The 23,989-nt window shown below is 42.2% G+C and overlaps 1 protein-coding gene across 1 annotated transcript in view; it reads right to left on the bottom strand.

Moving 5' to 3' along the window:
* The window catches only part of slc41a2a (solute carrier family 41 member 2a), a 30,521-nt gene that overhangs the window by 2,051 nt on the left and 4,481 nt on the right, over nucleotides 1–23,989 (bottom strand). The window contains exons 4-10 of the mRNA XM_082539989.1: nucleotides 15,924–15,995; nucleotides 15,633–15,777; nucleotides 10,312–10,458; nucleotides 9,945–10,092; nucleotides 9,634–9,713; nucleotides 310–441; nucleotides 83–231 (exon numbers count right to left, since the gene is read on the bottom strand). Of these exons, the coding sequence (XP_082396115.1) occupies nucleotides 83–231; nucleotides 310–441; nucleotides 9,634–9,713; nucleotides 9,945–10,092; nucleotides 10,312–10,458; nucleotides 15,633–15,777; nucleotides 15,924–15,995 (873 nt within the window). The remainder of the gene's footprint in view (nucleotides 1–82; nucleotides 232–309; nucleotides 442–9,633; nucleotides 9,714–9,944; nucleotides 10,093–10,311; nucleotides 10,459–15,632; nucleotides 15,778–15,923; nucleotides 15,996–23,989) is intronic.

The following is a 23,989-nucleotide window of genomic DNA, read 5'->3' as shown; positions in this document are numbered from 1 at the left end:
ACAAAGAATGAGACATAAGATCACAGCAGACTAAGTTGCTCTATGCAAAGAGAAATAGCCTGTCAGTGCACATTTGACTTACCTGAATCAAAGATGCAAACAAGAAGGCGATGGTGAAGAGAGGACTTGGCAAAGTGTGGCCTCCTTTGATCAGGTGAATAACATGTAAGAAGATCAACTGACCAGGGATCACCAGGAGAAGCAGAATCTTAGCAGATCGATGGTTTGCTCCTGCCCAACAAAGGTGAACGTCAGATTGTGTTGGCAAACTGTGTTTATTATGTAAATTGTTTCAAATTTGATTTTTACCTGAACCAAAGAATGTGTGCCAAGGGTTGGAACAGCTCTGTCGACCCTCAGGCAACTGCCCCGGTGAGTATTTCAAATGCAGATGAGTTGAAATACGACTAGATTGTATGGAAACGAGATTTCCGCCAACACCTCATGAGAAAAGAAAAGGAGCATTTAAGCCAGCTTTTGTGCAAGTAAAGAATAAAGAATATGAACAAAAAAGGAGAACATTCAACTGGTGACCAACCTAATGTATGTATGCACTGTCAGGAAAAAAAAAAAAAATATATATATATATATATATATATATATATATATATATATATATATATATATATATATATATATATATCCATAGGTCCCTCATCCTATTCAGGCTATACAGCAATGACATTGGAATGTCGTTCGGACTGGAGAAGTGTAGTCGGATGGTATCAAAGAGAGGGAAGGTAGTCAGAACTGAGGGGATTGAACTACCAGAAGGCAACATTGCAGACATAGAGGACAGTTACAAGTACCTGGGGATCCCGCAGGCGAATGGAAACCATGAAGAGGCCGCTAGAAAAGCTGCAACCACCAAGTACCTGCAGAGAGTCAGGCAAGTCCTGAGGAGTCAGCTGAATGGTAAGAACAAGATCCGGGCCATCAACACGTACGCCCTGCCCGTGATCAGGTACCCTGCTGGGGTAATAGGCTGGCCAAAGGAGGAGATAGAAGCCACTGACATAAAGACAAGAAAGCTCCTTACCATGCATGGAGGGTTTCACCCCAAGTCCAGCACCCTGATGCTGTACGCTAAGCGGAAGGAAGGGGGCCGGGGACTGGTGAGTGTCAGCACCACAGTCCAGGATGAGACAACGAACATCCAAGAATACATTGGGAAGATGGCCCCAACTGACCGAGTGCTCAGTGAATACCTCAGGCAGCAGAAACCCAAGAAAGAGGAGGGAGACGAGGAACCATCATGGAAGGACAGGCCCCTGCACGGTATGTACCACCGGCAGATAGAGGAGGTGGCTGATATCCAGAAATCCTACCAGTGGCTGGACAAAGCTGGACTGAAAGACAGCACAGAGGCACTAATCATGGCAGCACAAGAACAAGCTCTGAGCACAAGATCCATAGAGGCTGGGGTCTATCACACCAGGCAAGACCCCAGGTGCAGGCTGTGTAAAGATGCCCCAGAGACAATCCAGCACATAACAGCAGGGTGCAAGATGCTAGCAGGCAAGGCATACATGGAACGCCATAACCAAGTGGCCGGCATAGTGTACAGGAACATCTGTGCCGAGTATAACCTGGAAGTCCCGAGGTCAAAATGGGAGATGCCCCCAAGGGTGGTGGAGAATGACCGAGCTAAGATCCTGTGGGACTTCCAGATACAGACGGACAAAATGGTGGTGGCTAACCAACCGGACATAGTGGTGGTAGACAAACAGAAGAAGACGGCCGTAGTGATCGATGTAGCAGTTCCGAATGACAGCAAATATCAGGAAGAAGGAACACGAGAAGCTGGAGAAATACCAAGGGCTCAGAGAAGAGCTCGAGAGGATGTGGAGGGTGAAGGTAACGGTGGTCCCCGTGGTAATCGGAGCACTAGGTGCGGTGACTCCCAAGCTAGGCGAGTGGCTCCAGCAGATCCCGGGAACAACATCGGAGATCTCTGTCCAGAAGAGCGCAGTCCTGGGAACAGCTAAGATACTGCGCAGGACCCTCAAGCTCCCAGGCCTCTGGTAGAGGACCCGAGCTTGAAGGATAAAACCGCCCGCAGGGGAGTGCTGGGTGTTTTTTTTTTTAATATATTTATTTATTTATTTTTATTTTATATACATAACGTTGCACTTTTGCTGTAACAAACAAATTTCCCACCTGTGGGACTAATAAAGGTCATCTTATCTTATCTTATATTGTGTGCTGTGACAAAACAAGGGAAACTGTGCCACAATTAGCATGAGAGTCAAAAACTTTTTTTTTTTTTTAAATTCATTTCAGGCACAACAAAATACATATATTGAACATAAAGTGCACAAAACAAAAAACAAAAATTACCTGAAAAGGAGTGGGACGAAGAAAACTTATTAAATCCCACCCCTATACTCACTCATCAACAAAAACAATAAGCTTCCCACAGCTACGCCCATCGTTACAACCAAACAAACCATCAACAGCCGCGGGCACATGCAAGCATCTCAACGGCAGCTCGCAAACAACAATTAGAACCATCATAACTAAATACAGAATATATAATAATTATAAATTGCGTTACCACAGGTAACAGGCAATAATAATTACATAGTGACAAACACACATACATACATACATACATATATATCTACACACACATGTAGTAGTAGTATTTATTTATTGTCATTGTCAAGAACAATGAAATTGCGTTTGGGGCTTCCATACAACCCAAAAAAAGAAGAAAATAATAAATACCCCTTAAAACCCAAGTGTACATATTTAACCCAGTGTGACTCCAATGCAATAAGACAATCCTTAGCAATAATGTTCGTAGAAATTCAGACAAAGACCTGAGAAACATGACAAAATACAACAATGCAACCCATTCAATATTATTGTACTGTGAGATATGATATCAGATATGATAGTTATCTATTTACAAAAGAGGGGGGGGGGGGGGGGGGCAGGAGGGGGAAGAGAATAAAGATATGATGCACCAATGCAGACCAGTTTATTGCTATTAAGAAGTTGGATATGGTTATTGTCCGTGAGAGGGGGGCAGAGAGTTCAGGAGCCTCACAGCCTGTGGATACAGGCTGTTGGCCAGTCTGGATGTTCTGGCCTGTATAGACCTGTACCTTCTCCCTGAGGGCAGCAGATGGAAAAGGTGGCACGCAGGGTGATGTTGGTCCCGCAGGATACTGTGCACCCTCCTCAGACAGCGAGTGGGGAAGATATTACTGATCTCTGGCAGACTTGTTCCAATAATTCTGCCAGCTTCTTTCACCACCCGCTGGAGTGCTTGCTGATCGGCCTTGGTGCAGCTGGGGAACCACACTAGAAATCCATACGTCAGAACGCTGCTGATGGCACAGTTGTAGAAGTTCAACATCAGAGATCTGGGAATGTGTGCGCTCCGCAGTCTCCTCAGGTAGTAGAGGCGCTGTTGGGCCTTCCGTGCAACTGAGGTGATATGGTTGCCCCAGGACAGGTCCTCAGTTACAGTTACCCCCAAGAATTTAAAACTGCTCACCCTCTCCACCGCCTCACTACCAATGAAGAGAGGCAGATGGTTGTTATGACCCCTCTTCCGGAAATCTACAATGATCTCCTTGGTCTTTTTGGTGTTTAAGACCAAGTTATTGTCGTGGCACCATGACTCTAGTTGTTGCACCTCTGTCCTATAGTTTGTCTCATCGTTGTTGGATATAAGTCCGAGCACTGTAGTGTCATCTGCAAACTTAACAATGAGATTGGACGCGCAGGAGGAAATACAGTCATGGGTGAAGAGAGTGTATAGCAGAGGGCTCAGAACACACCCCTGAGGGGCACCGGTGTTGACCACAAGGGTGGAAGAGGTGTTCTTACCCACTCTGACACTCTGTCTACGGTTAGTGAGGAAGTCCACAATCCAGTTGCACAGAGAGGAGTTAAGTCCCAGTTGGTGGAGTTTGGGACGGAGTTTGTATGGCCGGATATACAAACTCCGTCCCAAACTCCACCAACTATATATATGTACATACATACGCACACTTTTTTTTTTTTTTTTTTTGGAATCCATACCAGCAATGGTAAGAGAACAGACATTACAGAGCACACTAAACCATCGTTGAGTATACTGTGACCAGACCAACTGTTTGTAGAGGAATTTAAATCTATGAATGTTTTTGCATTGTTTCAGTTGTAAACTCAGACTATTCCAGATTTTCACACCACATACAGACACACAAAAACCTTTACGGGTTGTTCGAGTTCTGGGTAATTTGAATTCCCCGAAGCCTCTCACATTATAAACCCTTTCTCGAATTTCAAATATAATTTGTAAATTTGTAGGTAGAAGTTTATTAAAGGCTTTGTATAAGATTATAGATGTATTGTAATTAACCAGATCCTGACTTTGCCTGAAGAAAGAGTTTGTGAGTATGATCTAGATAACCAGCCTTGTGAATAATACGCAGTGCTCGTTTCTGTACTGTGACTAATGGATTAGTTGTATTTTTATATGTGTTTCTAAGAATTGTACTGTCCCAAAATCAGACTTCTGGTCATGTTTCAGAGCTACAAATACCATAAAATGTGACACAAACAAAAGGAAAAAATAGCATTTCCACCATAAGCTTCCTAAGAGAAAAACACAAAATGCTACTTTGCTGAAGGGAAAGTGGGAAGTAAAAATCCTCATTAATATTTTGACTAGTGTTTCATTGAATGAGAAATATTATGTGTGAAAAGTACCATAATTATTTACTCCACTATTTTCAGTTACTGTGTGTATTAAAATACATGTGTACAACTCAATTTGACCAAAGGACAGTTAACTTGTTAAAAAAATTCTAAAGCACTGGAATATCACATATATGGTACTAATAGATCATTTATTTTACATCACATGTATTTGTCTCACAACACAGAATGTTTTGAGAACTTTTTGAGCTTGAGTGATCTGTATCTATCTAAGACGAAGACTCTGTGTGGGTGTTGATGTTGTACTTAGACTCCACATGTAGCTTGGGAAATGGATTGTACCCATGCTGCTCAAGGTGTTTTTCATGGCAGAAGGATGGGCTGAATGGTTGCAATACACAAGGCCATGTGGCCTCATAAAAGGTTTATCAGAGCAAGAGCCACATTGGAGATACATTAGAGATAAGAAATAGGAAGAGAACAGTGAAGTATCTGCTCCATAGGTTGATTCTGTTCATCTGGACGTAGCGTTTTCAGTGGGAGAAAGATTTTGTCACTCATCCAAGTGACTTCTTCAGTCTCAGCTGACTGCAGGTTTCCCCAACCTTATAAACAGTACATTGCACCACTGAAGGAACAATGGGCTGGGAGGTCAGTTCCTTCATCATAATTATGCAAATTCTCATGACCATTGATCAACAACCACTGATCAATGGCCATGAGTACCATTCACAGAGAGTTGGGGAATGGCTGCAATCACAGCATTGTAAGATGGCGAAAGATGTACCCTTAGGCCCCCTCCTCGATTCAGAAATGGTCTTTCCCTTTTCACGTAAATGGCCTCCTGGACTCGGCGCTCAAACCTCCCTGTGCACGATGTGTACATCCTCATCATTGAAAGAGTGTCCACTGGCCTGTAGGTGTAAATAGACTGCAGAGTCCTGGCCTGACGAGGTAGCTCTTCTGTTTTGTGCCATCCGCTTCTCCAGAGGTTGTTTTATTTCTCTGATATATAAATCCTGGCAATCCTCCTGGCACTTAACAGCGCACACTATGCTCCTCTGTTTGTGTCAGCGGACCTGATCCTTGGGGTGGACCGATTTTTGGCACAGTGTGTTTTGGGTTTTAAAAGCCACAGAGACACGTATTTACTTACCTGGGTGATTGAGAATGCATCAAGATGTAAAGTATCAGATTTTCTGAACATCTGTCAGGGCAAGGAAATCACAGATTGGGCAACCTTGGTAAAAACTGTGGAGCTGTTGATGTTGCTGGTCCGCATATTGATTTTGTTCAAGTCTGTTTGGTACAGCTTTTTGGTCCAGGAGTTCCTTTTGTTTATTTTCTCAACACATTATTAAAATTGTATTTCAGTAAATTATTTTCATGATTAAATTAGCATTTTTTTTTATTCAGTTTAGTGAATACAGGACTGTGTGGTCATAAAATGATTTCAATCTTCCATTAAGTTAAGCCCCTTATCTACAAGTAGAACACTGCACTGTGCTTCATCATAAATACTTATGAATAAGATAAAAAATAAATAAACTTCATGCCAATGGAAATACAAGTGTTTTCTAATAGTGTTCCCTAAATCTATGGAGGAGCAAACCTAACAAAACTTAAAAGAAAGAAACAAATGAATAAACAAAGAAGCAAAGAAATATGAAAAGAATCAGGGTGATTATGCATGTAAAAGTGGAAAAGCCCTTGCACAGAATTCTAAAGAACTTCACATATTTTTGGTGTCAAAGACTTGTTGCCTACAACAAGTAAGGACTATGCATATTCATGTATTCATGTTTTGAAAAGCAAATTGCTTTTAAGATAAAAGATCCCAGTTGTAGGATTGACTGTGCAAATTACAGCTAAAGGAGAGAAGTCTTCCCCAGATCGCTCTCTGATTATCAGATTCTTATCCAGGTCGTCACACTTTCAGATCTTTAATAGGCCTTAAACTGTGGCGACAAGATAAAGTCCCAGCTGTGAGTGTGGAGTCCTTTTGAAATTTAACAGTCAGAGCGTCTGTGTAGACAGTGACGTGTGTTCGCAAGATAGTTTCATCACTGGGACCCGAGTAAACTCTAAGTTTTTGCATCTTTTTTAAATGCTACAGCTCTGTTCTAGGATGCCCTCTGGACCCAGTGGAGGTGGTGAGTGACAGGAGAACGGCGGCTAAGCTGTCATCCCTGATGGACAACATCTCCCACCCCATGCAGCAGACTGTGACAGCACTGAGCAGCTCCTTCAGTGGGAGACTGCGGCACCCACGGTGTGGGACGGAGAGATTTCGCAGGTCTTTCCTCCCCACTGCTGTCAGACTCCATAATAAAGACTTTAACTGATCAAGCACACACATCCATACATATGCAATAATACCAAGTGCAATAATCCTTTCTGTCATCGTTGTATTTTTACTCAGTTGTATATAGTATTTGTATTTGTATTCTATTTTTATCTTATTGTATATTTATTTTATTTTATTCTACTGTATATAGTATTTTATTTTATTCTATTCTGTACAGTTGTGTACTGTATTTATTCTTATTGTATTCTAATTTTTGCCTCATAACTTTTGCACTGTCCACTTCCTGCTGTGACAAAACAAATTTCCCACGTGTGGGACTAATAAAGGTTATCTTATCTTATCTTATCTTATCCACTGCGATTGGTTGATAGAGTTGTTGTTGTTGTGTCTTTCAATAATGACATATAAAGTATCTTAATCTTACAGGGAATGGCTGTCAGCTGGTCATGTGAGACATGGTTTACCCAACATTTTATAGATTTTGATCATTTTGTTTAAAGGTGCAAGTTGCATGCAGTTTAAACATTTGGATCCCTTTGCAGGATTTGACTTAACCAATAGCTTGAGCCAAGAGCTTTGGTTAAATTCCAGGTCACGTTGTTAATTGTCTAGACTAAACCTACAGTTGTAGTTGGAAGTTTACATACATTCATTGGGGGTCTTTCAACTCTCTTTTTCCAGGGTGGTATGATTTTACACCATACATCTGTAACGTATTTAAAAATAAGAATTAGGTGCACAGGTTTGAACTTGTCACGGCTGCCGAGGCGAGCCGTGTGGAGTTAGAAGAAGGACCCAAGATGCAGGCAGTGGATGAGATGCCGGTGAGTTTATTTACACAGTGGTGAGAAGGCAAAACAGGCAAGAGGGAAGACAAAACTAAAGACCTGAACTGGGAAAGCTAAATGACAAACCTGAGATGAAACAAAAAAGGGAAGAGAGGCAGCGAGACGAGCAGGACACCGAGGAACACAGACTGACGCGGAGTTACACAGACGAACCGGCAACAGGCAGGAGAACACACAGGGCTTAAATACACACACCAGTAATCAGGGGATGAGAGACAGGAGGGCAACACAGCTGGGAGGAATCTGGGCTGACGGGACAGGGGAAACGTAAACTGATCACACTCACATACGACACGGACCTTCACAATAAAACAGGAAACTCAGATACATGGAACCAGACAAGACATTGAACTAAACAGACAGATTCACAAACAGATGGGGAGACACCATAGACAGACAGACGCAGACTCAGAGGCAGATCGAATATAACACAGAACTTAAACAATCATCATCTAGAAAATGATAACAAACTAAAAGCGCTGGGTCACCGACCCAGGACCATGACAGAACTTATTTTGGATTTTCCCTAATCCAGCAGTCCCCAACCCCTGGGGACCACTTTATCATTTTTTATCGTTATTTTGTAATTGTTTTTATCGTTAACTTGGTTTCCCTGGGTCTTTTCCCATGTGGTATGAATACATCTCTTTTTTTGATACCGATACTGGTTTTGTTTGTATTTTTTTGTATTAGTGCGCGACACCTTAAAGGCCAGTCCGTGAAAATATGGTCGGACATAGACCGGCCTGTGGCGCAACTTTACTTTACTTATTTGCCATTGTAAAAATGTCTTTTAGTGACTCTATCAACTAATGGAAAGGGATAAAAGTGGCCTTTTAACAAGACACAAAAATAGTAACAAAAAGAACTATAAAAACTAGCAATTAAAAAAAACTACATACAAACAAAAGGAAGAAATAGCGTACAAAGAACGGGAATATATGCAAAGATTGGCTTGTTGCTATCTATCAGCAATACAGAACCACAAATGATTTTTCAACTCATATTACTGGTCATATTATTTTACAAGCAGAAATATAATACTTCTTTCACTGGAAGAGGTTTGAGTTCCAGGTAATACGGATGCATACGCAAACATCCTGGGCGAACCAGCACAAAACTGTCCTCGGAGAGTAAAAGGAACACTGCTGAAGAATATACAGCAATGCATATTAACTTATCTATCTTGGCTGACATTTTAACTTCCTCATAATAAATTTTTAGGGCCTGGCTTCAGCTCACTAAATCACCTCAAGTCGCAAATTTTGACACAAAGCTGTGGTGGTCCAGCTTTTCAGATCCAATTAATATCAAATCACTCATAAAGATCTTTTGGAAAAGAGTAGAATTCTTAGAAAAGAGTTTATTAAACATTGTCATATGAACAGCAGAACAGTACATTTTGCAGCAAAAATAACACGTAGAAAGCAAGCAAAGCAAACTAAAGTGAAGCAACCTTGGGGTGTACAGCCTTAAAGCACATCTGGCAAAGACATACCAAAGGACAGACAGGAAAAAGGCAGCAGTCTGGGGTATATCGACCTTCCTCTTATATAGGATCAGCATTGGGTACCCTTTCATTCTTTGTTCTTTCTTTTCATCTTCAACTTATGATACATAACTTTCTGACCCTACCCCATTATTTCTCAAGGACCGGTCTTACAGCAGGATTATTTTTTTCACATGTTCGCTAAGAATAGAAATTATGATTATGCGAGCATTACCAAATTATGTACAAAATGTAGAATTGTCCATACATTACATCATTATGTTGTTATGATCTCAAATACAAGAACACAAATAAAGAGAACAACTCACCATTTATGACAGGGGCATAAACTATAATCCCTGCCAAGTTTGGATCTAATACAGTCTTGTCCAGAATAACTCCTCCAATACTAGAAGAAAGACAATCAAAATAATACCAGTAAGAGGTATGTGAGGGTATTCATAATATTTTTCTATTATCTTTTTCTAACATAAAGCAAACGAGTTAATGGTATCAAATGATCAAATTGTTATTATAGAAATTATCCATATGATGACTTACTGTTTGTTTGCTTTATTTAAAAATTCACACTAGAGAACACCATCAGGAAATCTGAACATGTGAAAGCAGCAGAGAGTACCTGCTGATGAGCATTGCTATAATGATGGGTTCCCAGCCTGTGTGCAGCAAGATTTCACTGGCTGGATGTTTGGATGAGGCAGCCACCCAGGCAGGAATCAGGCATAAAAACGATAGATTTACCAGATACAACACATATGGATAAAGTTCTGTCAAAAAGAAAAAAGAGATTATTTTGCCTTTTATTTTCTATCAGGATTTAGTTGAAAAAGTAAAGGCTGTGATCTTGGTGGACTTGGGTGAACTGGTGTCATTTGTTGGCCAAAAGTAAAAAATACATGACTTCTAGCACTTGCACCAAATATACAGCATTACTCTTCACTGTTTGTACATTCAAACCAGACCATGTTATGGCCCTTATCTCTCACCTATAAAGGAGTAGAACCACTGACTGAAGCATGCCAACAAGGCAAGAGTGATGAGATCTCCAAAGCTGGCTGCTATCGGTGTGGCCACATTGTCAGGGTTGATTCCTATCCGCTTGGAGCCAATGATCACTCCCACCATAACGATACCTTGAAGAAGTTAAAGACAAGCTAAAAGTGTTCAGTGTTCATTCTGCTTGAGCATTTGACCTTAAAAGATTTTCATTCAAATATTTCAGCTTTAATAGAATAAAGTAATATAGAGTCAAGAATGAATGGAAAGCAAGGGCCAGAGTTCATTCAGTTGTAACCAAAAACACATTTTAATGGGGAAAATTAGGAAAAAATTTTATCATTTTGTAGTATTCAGGTCACTGCTAGAACACTACGCCCAATAAATAATAGTAGTAATTGAATTATTTTAGACATTAGACATCAGTAGCTGTGAATATGTACTGTGTGCATTGTAGCTACAGAGCAATAAAGATGATATGAAATGATGTCTGTGAAGGTCCTCAGTAATCCACGTCATCATAGTCTACGGAGCTAAAAAAAACCCGTGACATCTCATCCGAGAAGCTTCTTTAGTTCTAAGAGCAATTGGTGGAGAGTCCTACATTTTTAAGCCCTATTGGGAATGTTAATAAGAGGGTCGTGGACCCCCTATTGATCCCCTGCCTAATCACACGAGCCAAGGTGTGAAAATGGGAGTGGGTCACAATCAGACAAGTTTTATGTGTGAACCCATTGTGAGATCTAGCCCCACCCTATCATGTGATTTACTGAGGTCGAATAGCCCAAGACGTGAGTGGGTGTTAAGGCATCTTTGAACAGACGTAGGGTTTTCAGTGGCAGAAAGATTTCGTCACTCATCCAAGTGACTTCTTCAGTTTCAGCTGACTGCAGGTTTCCCCAATCTTATAAACAGTACATTTGCATAATGACTGAAACCAGCCCACTGAAGGAACAATGGGCTGGGAGGTCGGTTCCTTCATCATAATTATGCAAATTCTCATGACCATTGATCAACAACCACTGATCAATGGCCATGAGTACCATTCACAGAGAGTTGGGGAATGGCTGCAATCACAGCATTGTAAGATGGCGAAAGATGTACCCTTAGGCCCCCTCCTCAATTCAGAGATGGTCTTTACCTTTTCACGTAAATGGCCTCCTGGACTCGGCGCTCAAACCTCCCTGTCCAGGATGTTACATCCTCATCATTGAAAGAGTGTCCACTGGCCTGTAGGTGTAATAGACCCATTTCTGTAATATACTTACATATCTATATTATTGCTAATATATATTGTAATATATCTATATCACTAAAGCACTTCTGGATGGATGCAAACTGCATTTCGTTGCCCTGTACCTGTGCATGTGCAATGACAATAAAGTTGAATTCTATTCTATTCTATTCTAAATAGACTGCAGAGTCCTGGCCTGACGAGGTAGCTCTTCCGTGTTGTGCCATCCGCTTCTCCAGAGGTTGTTTTGTTTCCCTGATGTATAAATCCTGGCAATCCTCCTGAACATAACATATGTTAACATATGTTAACTTAAGATAGGTTAACATATGTTGCAACTTATGTTACTCTCACTGAAAACGCTACGTCCAGATGAACAGAATCAACCTTTGGAGACCTATTCTTGTTTTCACCCCTTGGCTCGTGTGATTAGGCAGAGGATCAATAGGGGGTCCACGGCCCTATTAGGGATACTCCCAATGCGTCTTAAAAATCTTGGGCTCTACACCAATTGCTCTTAGAACTGCAGAAGCTTCTGGGATAAGCGGTGAAACATCTTCAAGAAAGTCAAGAAATCCAGATGCTTTTTTTTTTCAAGCTCTTTAGACCATGATATGAAATTATATTGTTGGGTTTATCTAAGTACAAACCCTGCTGGAACAATTAGACAACCAACTGCAGCAGCAAAACAAGACACAAGACAAAGCTCGTTGTGTGATCACTCGCGAGGGAGGCCGACTAAAGCCAAGCGCTGTTCCTTCCACTTGAACGTTGTTGACCTCGGCCAGACTACAGGTGGCACTCCTTTTATTGTGATTACATGAATATGCATAGTCCCATTAACACGTGATAGTCTCAAACAGACATGTGCGTGTAAGACTTGTAACAGTCCAACTAAGACAAAAGACTGTTGTAACTGAACCTGAACCAAACCTGTCGTGAGGACTAAAAAACTGTGGAGCAACGAGGCTGTGGAGGAGCTTCACACGTGTTTGGAGTCTACAGACTGGGACACAATGAGGGCTCCTTCTAACAGCTTGGATGAGTTTACGGACAGTGTCACCTCCTATATCCACTTCTGTGAGGACAGCATTGTGCTATCACGCACTAGGGTGAGTTATAACAATGACAAACCCTGGTTTACTCCTAAACTCAAAAAGCTGTGGCTGGAAAAGAGAAAGGCGTTCAGAAGTGGAGACAGGGACTGCTACAGAGAGGCCAAGTACAGGTTCACTAAAGAAGTGGACGTTGCTAAACATCAGCACTCCGAGAAGATGCAGCAGCAGATCTCAGAGAATGACTCGGCCTCTGTGTGGAAAAGTTTTAGGAATATCACCAACTACAAGCGTAAAACCCCCCACTCCACTGCTGACTTGCTCTTGGCCAACACCCTTAACGACTTTTACTGCCGTTTTGACGAGCCATCAGGCAGCCTTCACACCTCCAACGGCCCCAACAATAGAGACACTTTGGACATTCATTCCCCGACCTCTCCCGTCTCCATAGAGATTGAAAATGTGACGTCATTCAGGGGTAAAACCGCAAAGGATTCTGGGAACGCGTGGCAAGCGGTACTAGCGCATGCAGGCTTTCAATTGAAATCAATTACACAGCGATAAAAAGAAACACAAAAAATGGCAAGAAGCTGTTGTATTATTAACTGCAATAGCCGGTCGCATGACAGCCACGGGAAGCCGACGGGTAAAGAGATCGGTTGTTATCGGATTACGTCGTTGAAGAGAAATTGTTCGAGCCATGTTTCCGAAGTAACAAAGACGCGACGGATGGCCTGGATTGCAGCCATTCGAAGACCAAATATAACGTCCCAGAACACTCCAGCTCACAGGTTAGTCTGCTCCAAGCATTCCCACAAAGGTCAGTCTTCTGTTGTAGTTAATACGTCATTTTTCATAACATAATTAGTGATATAGGTTACAAGCAAGTCTGGCGCTGAACAGAAATTGTCGCGCTATGCTCCTTTGTTTATTGTGCTTAAATAGTGAATTGTCCTGACACAATATTGCGTTTCGCTTCTGTTATTATGGTACATTGAGAAAAACATATACTTTTATTCACAGGATAAAACAGGTTTTTTGTATCACTAATTGCCCAGTACGATTACAGCATACAATATTATTGTCACTGCTACATTTCTGTAATGCGTACCAGAAATTATTTCCACTACTAATTAATTACCGTTAACCTCAAAGGTCCTATTAATAAACGGTTAACGAATGTGTATTTATGAAGACGATTTGTGAGACTGGTAAACTTACCTTTGTTCGTACAATGGTCTTTCATTCTACACGATGCATTTCAAGGTCCTGTACCCATCCGTCAGTAAACTGTACCTGGGCTTGTTGCAGTGACCTGAAGTTACTAAACTTCATGAGTGTATGCACTCACTCCAAGAAGCGTATAATTATAAATCTGAGCGTGGTGAAAGTTGGGCAGCGCGCGAACGTCTTTTGTCCACTCTGTTTGCTCTTAAGGGTCTGACCCTTTCACTCCTTTGATTTTTTTCCTCGTATCTTTTCTTTGACTTTTCATCAAGTCTGTCTTTGTATGGACCGGCATTGTTCTCCTTCATTTTGTACATACCTTTTTTGGGGGGCAAAGAAAAAGCAAAAAGGTATTGGAACCGGAGAATGAACGTTTTGCGGTGCTGCAAATGCTTGCGTTTGATGCATTGCTTTGATTGTTTCCCACTAGTACCTGGCATGCAATGCGCGAAAATCACGTGGTCTGTCAATCTCTATAGAGCCATCACCACCATCAAACACTTCACCTACAACACCCCCCTCCACACCCCACACCAAGGAGGATTTCACACCACCTTCTCCCACTACAACCCTTCATATTCATGAAGCAGATGTGATGAAACAGTTCAAGAGTCTGAATGCTCGAAAAGCTCCTGGCTCAGACGGTGTGTCTCCTGCCACCCTCAGACACTGTGCAAACGAGCTGGCCCCAGTGTTCTCTGGCATTTTCAACTCCTCGCTGCAGGCATGTCATGTGCCTGCCTGCTTCAAGTCCTCTACCATGATCCCTGTCCCCAAGAAACCAAGGATCACTGGACTAAATGATTACAGACCTGTAGCTCTGACATCTGTGGTCATGAAGTCATTTGAGCGCCTGGTTCTCTCCTACCTCAAGACCCTCACGGCCCCCCTCCTGGACCCCCTGCAGTTTGCATACAGAGCCAGCAGGTCTGTAGACAATGCTATCAACTACACTTCATCCTGCAGCATTTGGACTCCCCAGGAACCTACGCCAGGATCCTGTTTGTGGACTTCAGCTCCGCCTTCAACACCATCCTTCCAGACCATCTCCAAGGCAAGCTTTCCCAGATGAATGTGCCTGATCCTATCTGCGGGTGGATTACTGACTTCCTGACGGACAGGAAGCAGCATGTGAGGCTGGGAAAGAACGTCTTAATGCTCAATTCTGATTTTTTTGATCAAATCCGATTTTTTTGTCTGCTTGTTCACACTACAAATAAAATGTGACAGCAAACGCGCTCTAGTGTGAAGCGGCCCACATGTGGAAAAGAAGATGATGGTCCTTAATATAAAGACTTCGGACTTCGGAGTCAGCTGCTATAAGAAGATCATTGGTTATTTTTATAAGTGCTGTTTCAGTGCTATGGGAGGGGCGAAAACCAGACTGGAAAACATTGATTGCAAATGAAAAATCCTTCATTTGCAATCAATGACCTCATGACCCTATATAAACAGGAAGTGCTGGGGCGGCCCTTCCCACACACCTGGTTTAGATATAGGACCTGAATAAATGAACAAACATGGTAAGTGTAACCAAAGCAACATAAAGAAATATAATTTACCAGACATTTTCCTGTGAACAGAAGAAAATTCAAATGACCTGATGGTTAACAGTATTTGCTTTAAAAAACATATGCATGAATGTAATGGATGTAACTACTATTATGGTTGACTGTAAAATAACAAAGAATAAATTCTCAATATCGTTAAGGGACAAGTGGTAAATGAGTTCATGCCTAACCACTTTGTCACAGAGAGGTCAAGGACAGTGTAGTAATGGCAAGTTATTATTTACCTTGCAGCAGTGAAGCCACAAATGCAGTAGAAACACTGGTTGAGCATAGGAGCATTATATGATTAAAGGGCATCTGTCCTTCTGCCATCCAGCCCAACAGAGATGCCATTAGGGAAGCCAGCAGGCCCAGCACTGTAGCTTGTAGCTTGTTAAATGAAAAGAATAGTGAGAAAATATCATTCCTGGCAGACAAAATGTCATACTGCACAGATAAGCAGATATATTGAAATTTATCCATATATTTTGTCACAGTTTTTTATTTCCTTGTCTTTTTGAATGAAAATGATGTACCTGCTTGAGTGCCAGGTTTCCAGCAATCAGCATCCACTTTTCTCTGGGAGAGTCCATTTTTCCTGCATTCACCTGACAACATCAAACATTTTATCTCCTTAAAAAATGTGCTTCTACAATTTAATTACATGACAAACCCATTTAGCTGATGGAGATACTATCCATCTATCTTCTCTCGTTTATCCAATTCAGTGTTGCAGGAGGTCTGAAACCTATCCCATCTATCACAGGACAAAGGGTAGGGGACAGCATGGACAAACTTGTATACACTGAACATATATACTATATAATCATATATACTGACATACACTATATGCCTACACTAGCGTTTTTATATATTGGACTCACCATGTGTCAAGAGATGTATTCTAAATACACTTCTTCAGCTGAGAGTCAGAGAGTGGAGACACACAGTTTTACTTGCAGCACGAGAGTGAGGGCTCCGGGACTCGCACTCTGCCACTGCCCTGGTCTTTATTTATATACAACAGTAGGTGCGTTCGTTTATTGCATTGGAATGTGGATGTGTATATGTGTGTGTGTGCGTGTGCCAGGAGAGGCTCCTCTACCTGGTACAAAGTGAAACTGCTTGTTAAGCTCTTATCTAGCAGGTACTGTTCCTTCCCTGCATGATAACGGGTCACAGTGAATTAAAACAACAGTCTGAGTCATAAAGAGGTCATCATGCAGTATTCTATCATATGCAAACTTATATTATTAAAAGATTATACTGACTACTAAGTACAATTTTCTATTGACACCATGTTAAGCATTTAACAGCATAATTAAGATTAATTTGTTACTTGTGATTGTGTTATGACCTGTGGTGACATGCCAAGACAAAGGGTTAATCGAAGTTGGCCCTGCTGAAGATGCACCTCTGACAGCCTACACTGTCCAAAGTTGTCAAAAACCTGTCATGAATAAAATTTATAGCTTACTTTTGGCAGCAAAACTGACAAAACTGTCAGGCAGATTAATCGTTTCTACTGCGAAGCCGTCCTTGCACCTGTTGTTTCTGAATTTCTCACTCACTTTGGCCATAAAAGGACTGATTAAAATGATGGATGAAAAGGTCTGGGAAGGGGTGCCAGGAAGTTATATAAGACAAGTGCTGAAGATCAAAAAGAGAACAAAAATGAGTAAAATCAACATATTAACTGGAGTTAATATGTTAAAGTATCGATGTTTGTAAAATTGGGAAAATACCTATCGTTTTAATTTAAAACTAAATAAGTAAAAAGACAAGAAATGGAAAGTTACCCAGCACCAGGATGATGGTTTGTGGACTCCTATAAAAAAGTCAGGTAAGCTTTTTCCATCAGTTACCTTGTATGTCTCTGCTGTTTGTGCTTAAAGGCTCTACACCCCATGGGTTTGCTTTGCTGCTTTGCTATGTGTTGTGATGTACTGTTCTGCTGTTCATATGACTGTGTTTAATAAACTCCGTTTAAAGTACTGTGCTCTTTTCCAGAGGATCTTTTGAGGCAAATTTGATTTTAATAGACTCTAACAAAACGGGATTTCCTCGTCATTAGCTGGATAACAGTTATCATGTTATCATACGATCCGACAAGATCACCAGTCTATTGCAGCGCTAATTCAGAAACAGACAATCATACGTGCACACATTCTCACTCTCAACTATGACCAGTTAACAATGACCAGTTAATTTGATTCTATACATATATTTGGGGTGGAAGCAAGAGTTACCCGGAGAGAACCTACAAAAACGTGAGGAGAGCATGCAAACTCCAGACAGTGGGGCCTCAGGTGGCCAGTGGATTCAAATCCAGGACCTTCCTGCTGTGAGGCAACAGTAAGAAGACCAGAGTTGGGTAGTAACGAGCTACAGTGGGGCAAAAAAGTATTTAGTCAGCCACCAATTGTGCAAGTTCCCCCTCCTAAAATGATGACAGAGGTCAGTAATTTGCACCAGAGGTACACTTCAACTGTGAGAGACAGAATGTGAAAAAAAAATCCATGAATCCACATGGTAGGATTTGTAAAGAATTTATTCGTAAATCAGGGTGGAAAATAAGTATTTGGTCAATAACAAAAATACAACTTGAAGGAAAAAAATGTCCATCCCGGTTTTCCCTCCAAGGCACGAGCGATAAGCAGAGTTCTGTCCTTTCCTTCTAAGATTCCTAATTATTTAAAGCAACACTCAGGTATGCCATTCAGCGTGTTAGTACGAGCTCGGGAGCAGCTTGGGAGAACAAGAAAACCGAGACTGCTTTAGGTTGTCTTCCCAATCGACTCAAAGGTTTATTAAGTATACAACAGCTTATATAGAGAAAAAAAGGTTCGTGTGTCAGCAAGTTCTCAGTTCAAACCGGTACAGACCAAATAAGGAAACGTCTTCCTGCCTTGTGAGCAAAGAAGTATCCTGTGTGTAGTTTATCAGTTCAGCTACAATTTATGATCATCCCAGCAAAATACACTCCTAGACATAGAATACAGAGTTCTTTCATTAGTGAATTCTGAAACAAACCACCTGGCCTTTAACGAGCCTTTTTCTAAGAGATAAAGAAGGGAGGATGGGAGTAAGGAAGTGGTCTCGTCTCTGTGGTATTTTCGACCTTGGGGTACCAGCCTGTGATTCTTACACATCAATTCTTGGGTCAGAGAGAAAGAGAAAAACAACTAGTAAATGGGCCTTATTGAGTAACTCTTTTCTGTATAAAACAATATCCTGTAAATGCTACCGTGGTATCAAAATATCACAACACAACTCAATACTTTGTAACATAACCTTTGTTGGCAATAACAGAGGTCAAACGTTTACTATAGGTCTTTACCAGGTTTGCACACACAGTAGCTGGTATTTTGGCCCATTCCTCCATGCAGATCTTCTCGAGAGCAGTGATGTTTTGGGGCTGTCGCTGAGCAACACGGACTTTCAACTCCCGCCACAGATTTTCTATGGGGTTGAGGTCTGGAGACTGGCTAGGCCACTCCAGGACTTTCAAATGCTTCTTACGGAGCCACTCCTTTGTTGCCCGGGCGGTGTGTTTTGGATCATTGTCATGTTGGAAGACCCAGCCTCGTTTCATCTTCAAAGTTCTCACTGATGGAAGGAGGTTTTGGCTCAAAATCTCACGATACATGGCCCCATTCATTCTGTCCTTAACACGGATCAGTCGTCCTGTCCCCTTGGCAGAAAAACAGCCCCATAGCATGATGTTTCCACCCCCATGCTTCACAGTAGGTATGGTGTTCTTGGGATGCAACTCAGTATTCTTCTTCCTCCAAACACAACGAGTTGAGTTTATACCAAAAAGTTCTACTTTGGTTTCATCTGACCACATGACATTCTCCCAATCCTCTGCTGTATCATCCATGTGCTCTCTGGCAAACTTCAGACGGGCCTGGACATGCACTGGCTTCAGCAGCGAACACGTCTGGCACTGCGGGATTTGATTCCCTGCCGTTGTAGTGTGTTACTGATGGTGACCTTTGTTACTTTGGTCCCAGCTCTCTGCAGGTCATTCACCAGGTCCCCCCGTGTGGTTCTGGGATCTTTGCTCACCGTTCTCATCATCATTTTGACCCCACGGGATGAGATCTTGCGTGGAGCCCCAGATCGAGGGAGATTATCAGTGGTCTTGTATGTCTTCCATTTTCTGATGATTGCTCCCACAGTTGATTTTTTCACACCAAGCTGCTTGCCTATTGTAGATTCACTCTTCCCAGTCTGGTGCAGGTCTACAATACTTTTCCTGGTGTCCTTCGAAAGCTCTTTGGTCTTGGCCATGGCGGAGTTTGGAGTCTGACTGTTTGAGGCTGTGGACAGGTGTCTTTTATACAGATGATGAGTTCAAACAGGTGCCATTCATACAGGTAACGAGTGGGGGACAGAAAAGCTTCTTACAGAAGATGTTACAGGTCTGTGAGAGCCAGAGATTTTCCTTGTTTGAGGTGACCAAATACTTATTTTCCACCCGAATTTACGAATAAATTCTTTACAAATCCTACCATGTGGATTCATGGATTTTTTTCCACATTCTGTCTCTCACAGTTGAAGTGTACCTCTGGTGCAAAGTACTGACCTCTGTCATCATTTTAAGTGGGGGAACTTGCACAATACTTTTTTGCCCCACTGTACATTTACTCTGTTCCATTTACTTGAGTAAGTTTTTGAAAAAAGTATACTTCTAAAAGGACCATTGAACCATACTTTTTACTTTTACTTGAGTAAAGGGGGGCTTGAGCAGAGGGAGGGGGACTCTGTATTTAGGTGCATGAGGCCTGGTGCAACAACGGGACAATTATAAACAGTCACTGCTCCCCGAACCTCGAGTACATGTCAGTAAAATGCCGGCCTTTTTTTCTACCAAGATGGCTAACAGTAGTGATCATCACCGCTGTGTACATGCCACCTGACACGACGTGTAAACACAACGCTGTCTATCCTGCTGAACACCATTAACAAACAGCAGCAGGTCCACCCTGAAGGTGTTTACATATTTGCAGGTAACTTTAATAAGGCCGACATAAAGACTGTACTCCCAAAGTTCTATCAGCATGTAAAATGTCCCACCAGGGGAGAGAACACCCTAGATCATATTTACTCCAACATCAAGCATGCATATTGTAGGGATTAGAGAAATTATTTTACTGCTATTGTCCAGATTACCATTGCATTAATAATACAGTTTACAGTATTGATATTGTATTCAGATGTTTAAACATATTGGTACCCAATTAGCCTTTATTACAGGTGCAGCTATAACCACCTTAAACTGTTGAGTTGAATCTATATTCTTAAATGCTTTTGAATGCTTTTTATAATCTTGTTTATAGGCAGATTACATTGCATTATATGAAAGGCTCACCTTTGAATATAATCTGGGCCTAAAAGTCTTGACAGGAAACTGCAGGTTTGCAGTTATATAAGAATATACTTTTATATTATTTTATTAAAGATCACCTCCTCCAGGGTGGAGAGCTTCCTGCCAACAACCACAACCAGGCTCCTCCATCAGCCAGCAGGCCACAGCCAGGCTCCACCATCAGCCAGCAGGCCACAGCCAGGCTCCTCCATCAGCCAGCAGGCCACAGCCAGGCTCCACCATCAGCCAGCAGGCCACAGCCAGGCTCCCCCATCAGCCAGCAGGCCCAGCCAGGCTCCCCCATCAGCCAGCAGGCCACAGCCAGGCTCCACCATCAGCCAGCAGGCCCAGCCAGGCTCCCCCATCAGCCAGCAGGCCACAGCCAGGCTCCACCATCAGCCAGCAGGCCCAGCCAGGCTCCACCATCAGCCAGCAGGCCACAGCCAGGCTCCCCCATCAGCCAGCAGGCCACAGCCAGGCTCCTCCATTAAGCTTCTAGTAGTGGTTCTTGCTTATGAGATTTATTCAATATATTACACATATAGTTTCAGTTGTGTACGTGCTGGCCTTCTGTCTGATGAAAGGTTATGAGCAGAGGTGAGACAAAGTGCAGCTGAGGTCGTGACATATACACACACACACACACACACACACAGTTGATAGATTTAGTTATAGGTGAGAGGTTAATCATGTTTTTCTTGCAACTGCAAAACTGTCTCTGCAAAAAAGAACAGTTTCTTGCAGGATGTGGGCCTGATGTTTCAGACGATAAGCGAGTGTCCGGCAGCGACAGAAAGACACCTGCCGTGGAGACGGAGACAATGTTCTTTTCAAACTGTGTTAAAAGTCATTGTGGTTTTGATTTGACGTATGCATGTATTGTATCTGATGACGCATGAGGGGGCGTTAACCCTGATGAATCAAAAGCAATCTGAAGTGTCTTTTTGGGTGGAGATCTACAGCTGATGTTTTGCAGTGTACATCTCACCACGCTGCGTGTGGTCATTAAAATCAATTGTTTGACCAAGCTCTTCTGGACCATGGTTGTTTTTACTCTCCTCCTCAATATTTGAACCCTTAACAGAGTCATACCCCTCCCCCACCTTGGCCAGTCCGACCACCTCTCCCTCCTGCTCTTCCCAGCCTACACCCCCCTCAAACACAGTGCCAGGCCCACCACAAAAACTGTTAAAAGCTGGCCTGAAAATGCTCTCTCCAAACAGCAGGACTGCTTCACAAAATCAGATTAGAATCAGAACACCAGGACCTAGAAACTTTCACAGGATCAGTACTGGACTATATCAAGTTCTGTATTGGAACTGTGACTGTGGACAAAAGCATTTGGGTTTTCCCAAATCAAAAACCCTGCATACTTTCACCAGAATCTTGAACCTCTCACTGATCAGGCAGCCATCCCATCCTAGTCACTCTTGGCCTCTCCCCTCTCACATGTGCCTGGATAAAGGACTTTCTTACAAACGGACTCGGCCCTCATCTCTCCTCCACTCGCACACTGAGCACTGGGTCCCCACAGGGCTGTGTGCTGAGCCCCCTCCAGTATTCTCTCTACACCCAAAAATAACCTGGAACTGAACACTAAGAAAACCAAAGAGGTCATTGTCGACTTCAGGAGGCACAGCACGGACTCAACCCCCCTATACATCCTCATCTCCGCTGACATCTCCTGGACAGACAACATCTCAGCAGTACTCAAGAAGTAGTCAAGAAGGCCAAACAGTGGCTGCACTTCCTGAGGGTCCTCAGGAAGTACAAGCTGGACTCCAACTTGCTGCTGACCTTCTACCGCTCGTCCATTGAGAGCCTGCTAACATACTGAATCACAGTATGGTATGGCAGCTGCACTAAGGCAGACAGAGCGAGGCTTCAGAGTGTAGTCGAGGCAGCACAGAAGATCATTGGCTGCCCTCTTCCCCTCCCTGATGGACATTTATTTCTCCTGCTGCCTCAGCAGAGCAGCACACATCATCAAAAACCGTTCCCAGCCTGGTTTTAGCCTCAGCACAAAGACCCACAGCCTCAAGAACAGATTCTTCCCAAAGGCCATAACCACCCTTAACTCATACATGCGCCAATAACACAGTCCCACCCCCAATTTTCCCATTTACCTCTATAAACCACGACCGTGCAATACCAAATTCTATGTGCAATAACCCGAATCGTATATACATAAAACTATTTATTTACATATTTACTTTTTTACTCTGGATTGTATATTTGTACATTTTATATACTTTTTCTGTTAATACTGTTCAGATGTATATAGTGCTGCAGAACTGTGCACCCCCCAGCCCACCCACACATGTTTGCACTGAGTTGGAGATGCTCTGTATCTCACTGTACAACTGTATAGTGATATTTGACACTTTTTTAAATAATTCATTTCACACATTAGATAACTACTAATAATGGATCATCCCGCCAGTGGAGTTACCTGTAACTCTTTCACCAATCAGATATAGCCATCCAGTCACATGACCAGTGTGGAGATACAGAAATTATTTTACTGCTACAATATAACCCGCATTATTAACATTGCATTAATAATATACCCTACAGCATTGATATTGCATTAAAGATGTTTATTAAAGCTACTGCCACCATATTAACCTTTTTATTACAGGTGCAGCCATAATCATTTTATACACATTGCATGTTTGTGCTCATTCAGAGTTGATGCTCAGTCTATTAAAGAAGGTTTTAAGCTTCGTGAAGCGCTATGTCTTCACATACTGTGTAGGTGACTTGGAGCACAGAAGGATTGCGTACATGCTTATGACACGCATATAATCCAGAAACCTGTCAGGCCAAAGGCCTGAAATTCATTTAGCTTCTAACCGCATTTTAGTTTGCTTAGTAACAGATGACAGAAGACAAGTCAAGAAAAGGACAAGCTCTCAGGGACCATCTAGGCTTGCAACTCATTGCCGTGTATGGAAGGTGTTATAGAAAGAGGAACTTCTGTGTCTGTTTTTAGCCATCTAAGATGTACCTTTTAATCTAATCGATGTATTTGATCTGTAGTCGACGTGAGAAGGGGCATTAACCCTGATGTTATAAAATCATTTTCAAGTGTATTCTTAGCAGGAGTCGTGTGCTGATGTGATGCTGCATACTTCTTCTCCTGCGTGTGTTTTAATAAACTCATTGTTTGATTGCACTCTTCTGGGCTTCTGTTGGTTTGTTTCATTGCTCAACATTTTTTGGATT

The sequence above is a fragment of the Aulonocara stuartgranti genome (assembly GCF_965226115.1).
Source record: "Aulonocara stuartgranti genome assembly, chromosome: 7".
Taxonomy (NCBI): domain Eukaryota; kingdom Metazoa; phylum Chordata; class Actinopteri; order Cichliformes; family Cichlidae; genus Aulonocara; species Aulonocara stuartgranti.
This window is presented reverse-complemented; position numbering and strand designations above follow the sequence as displayed.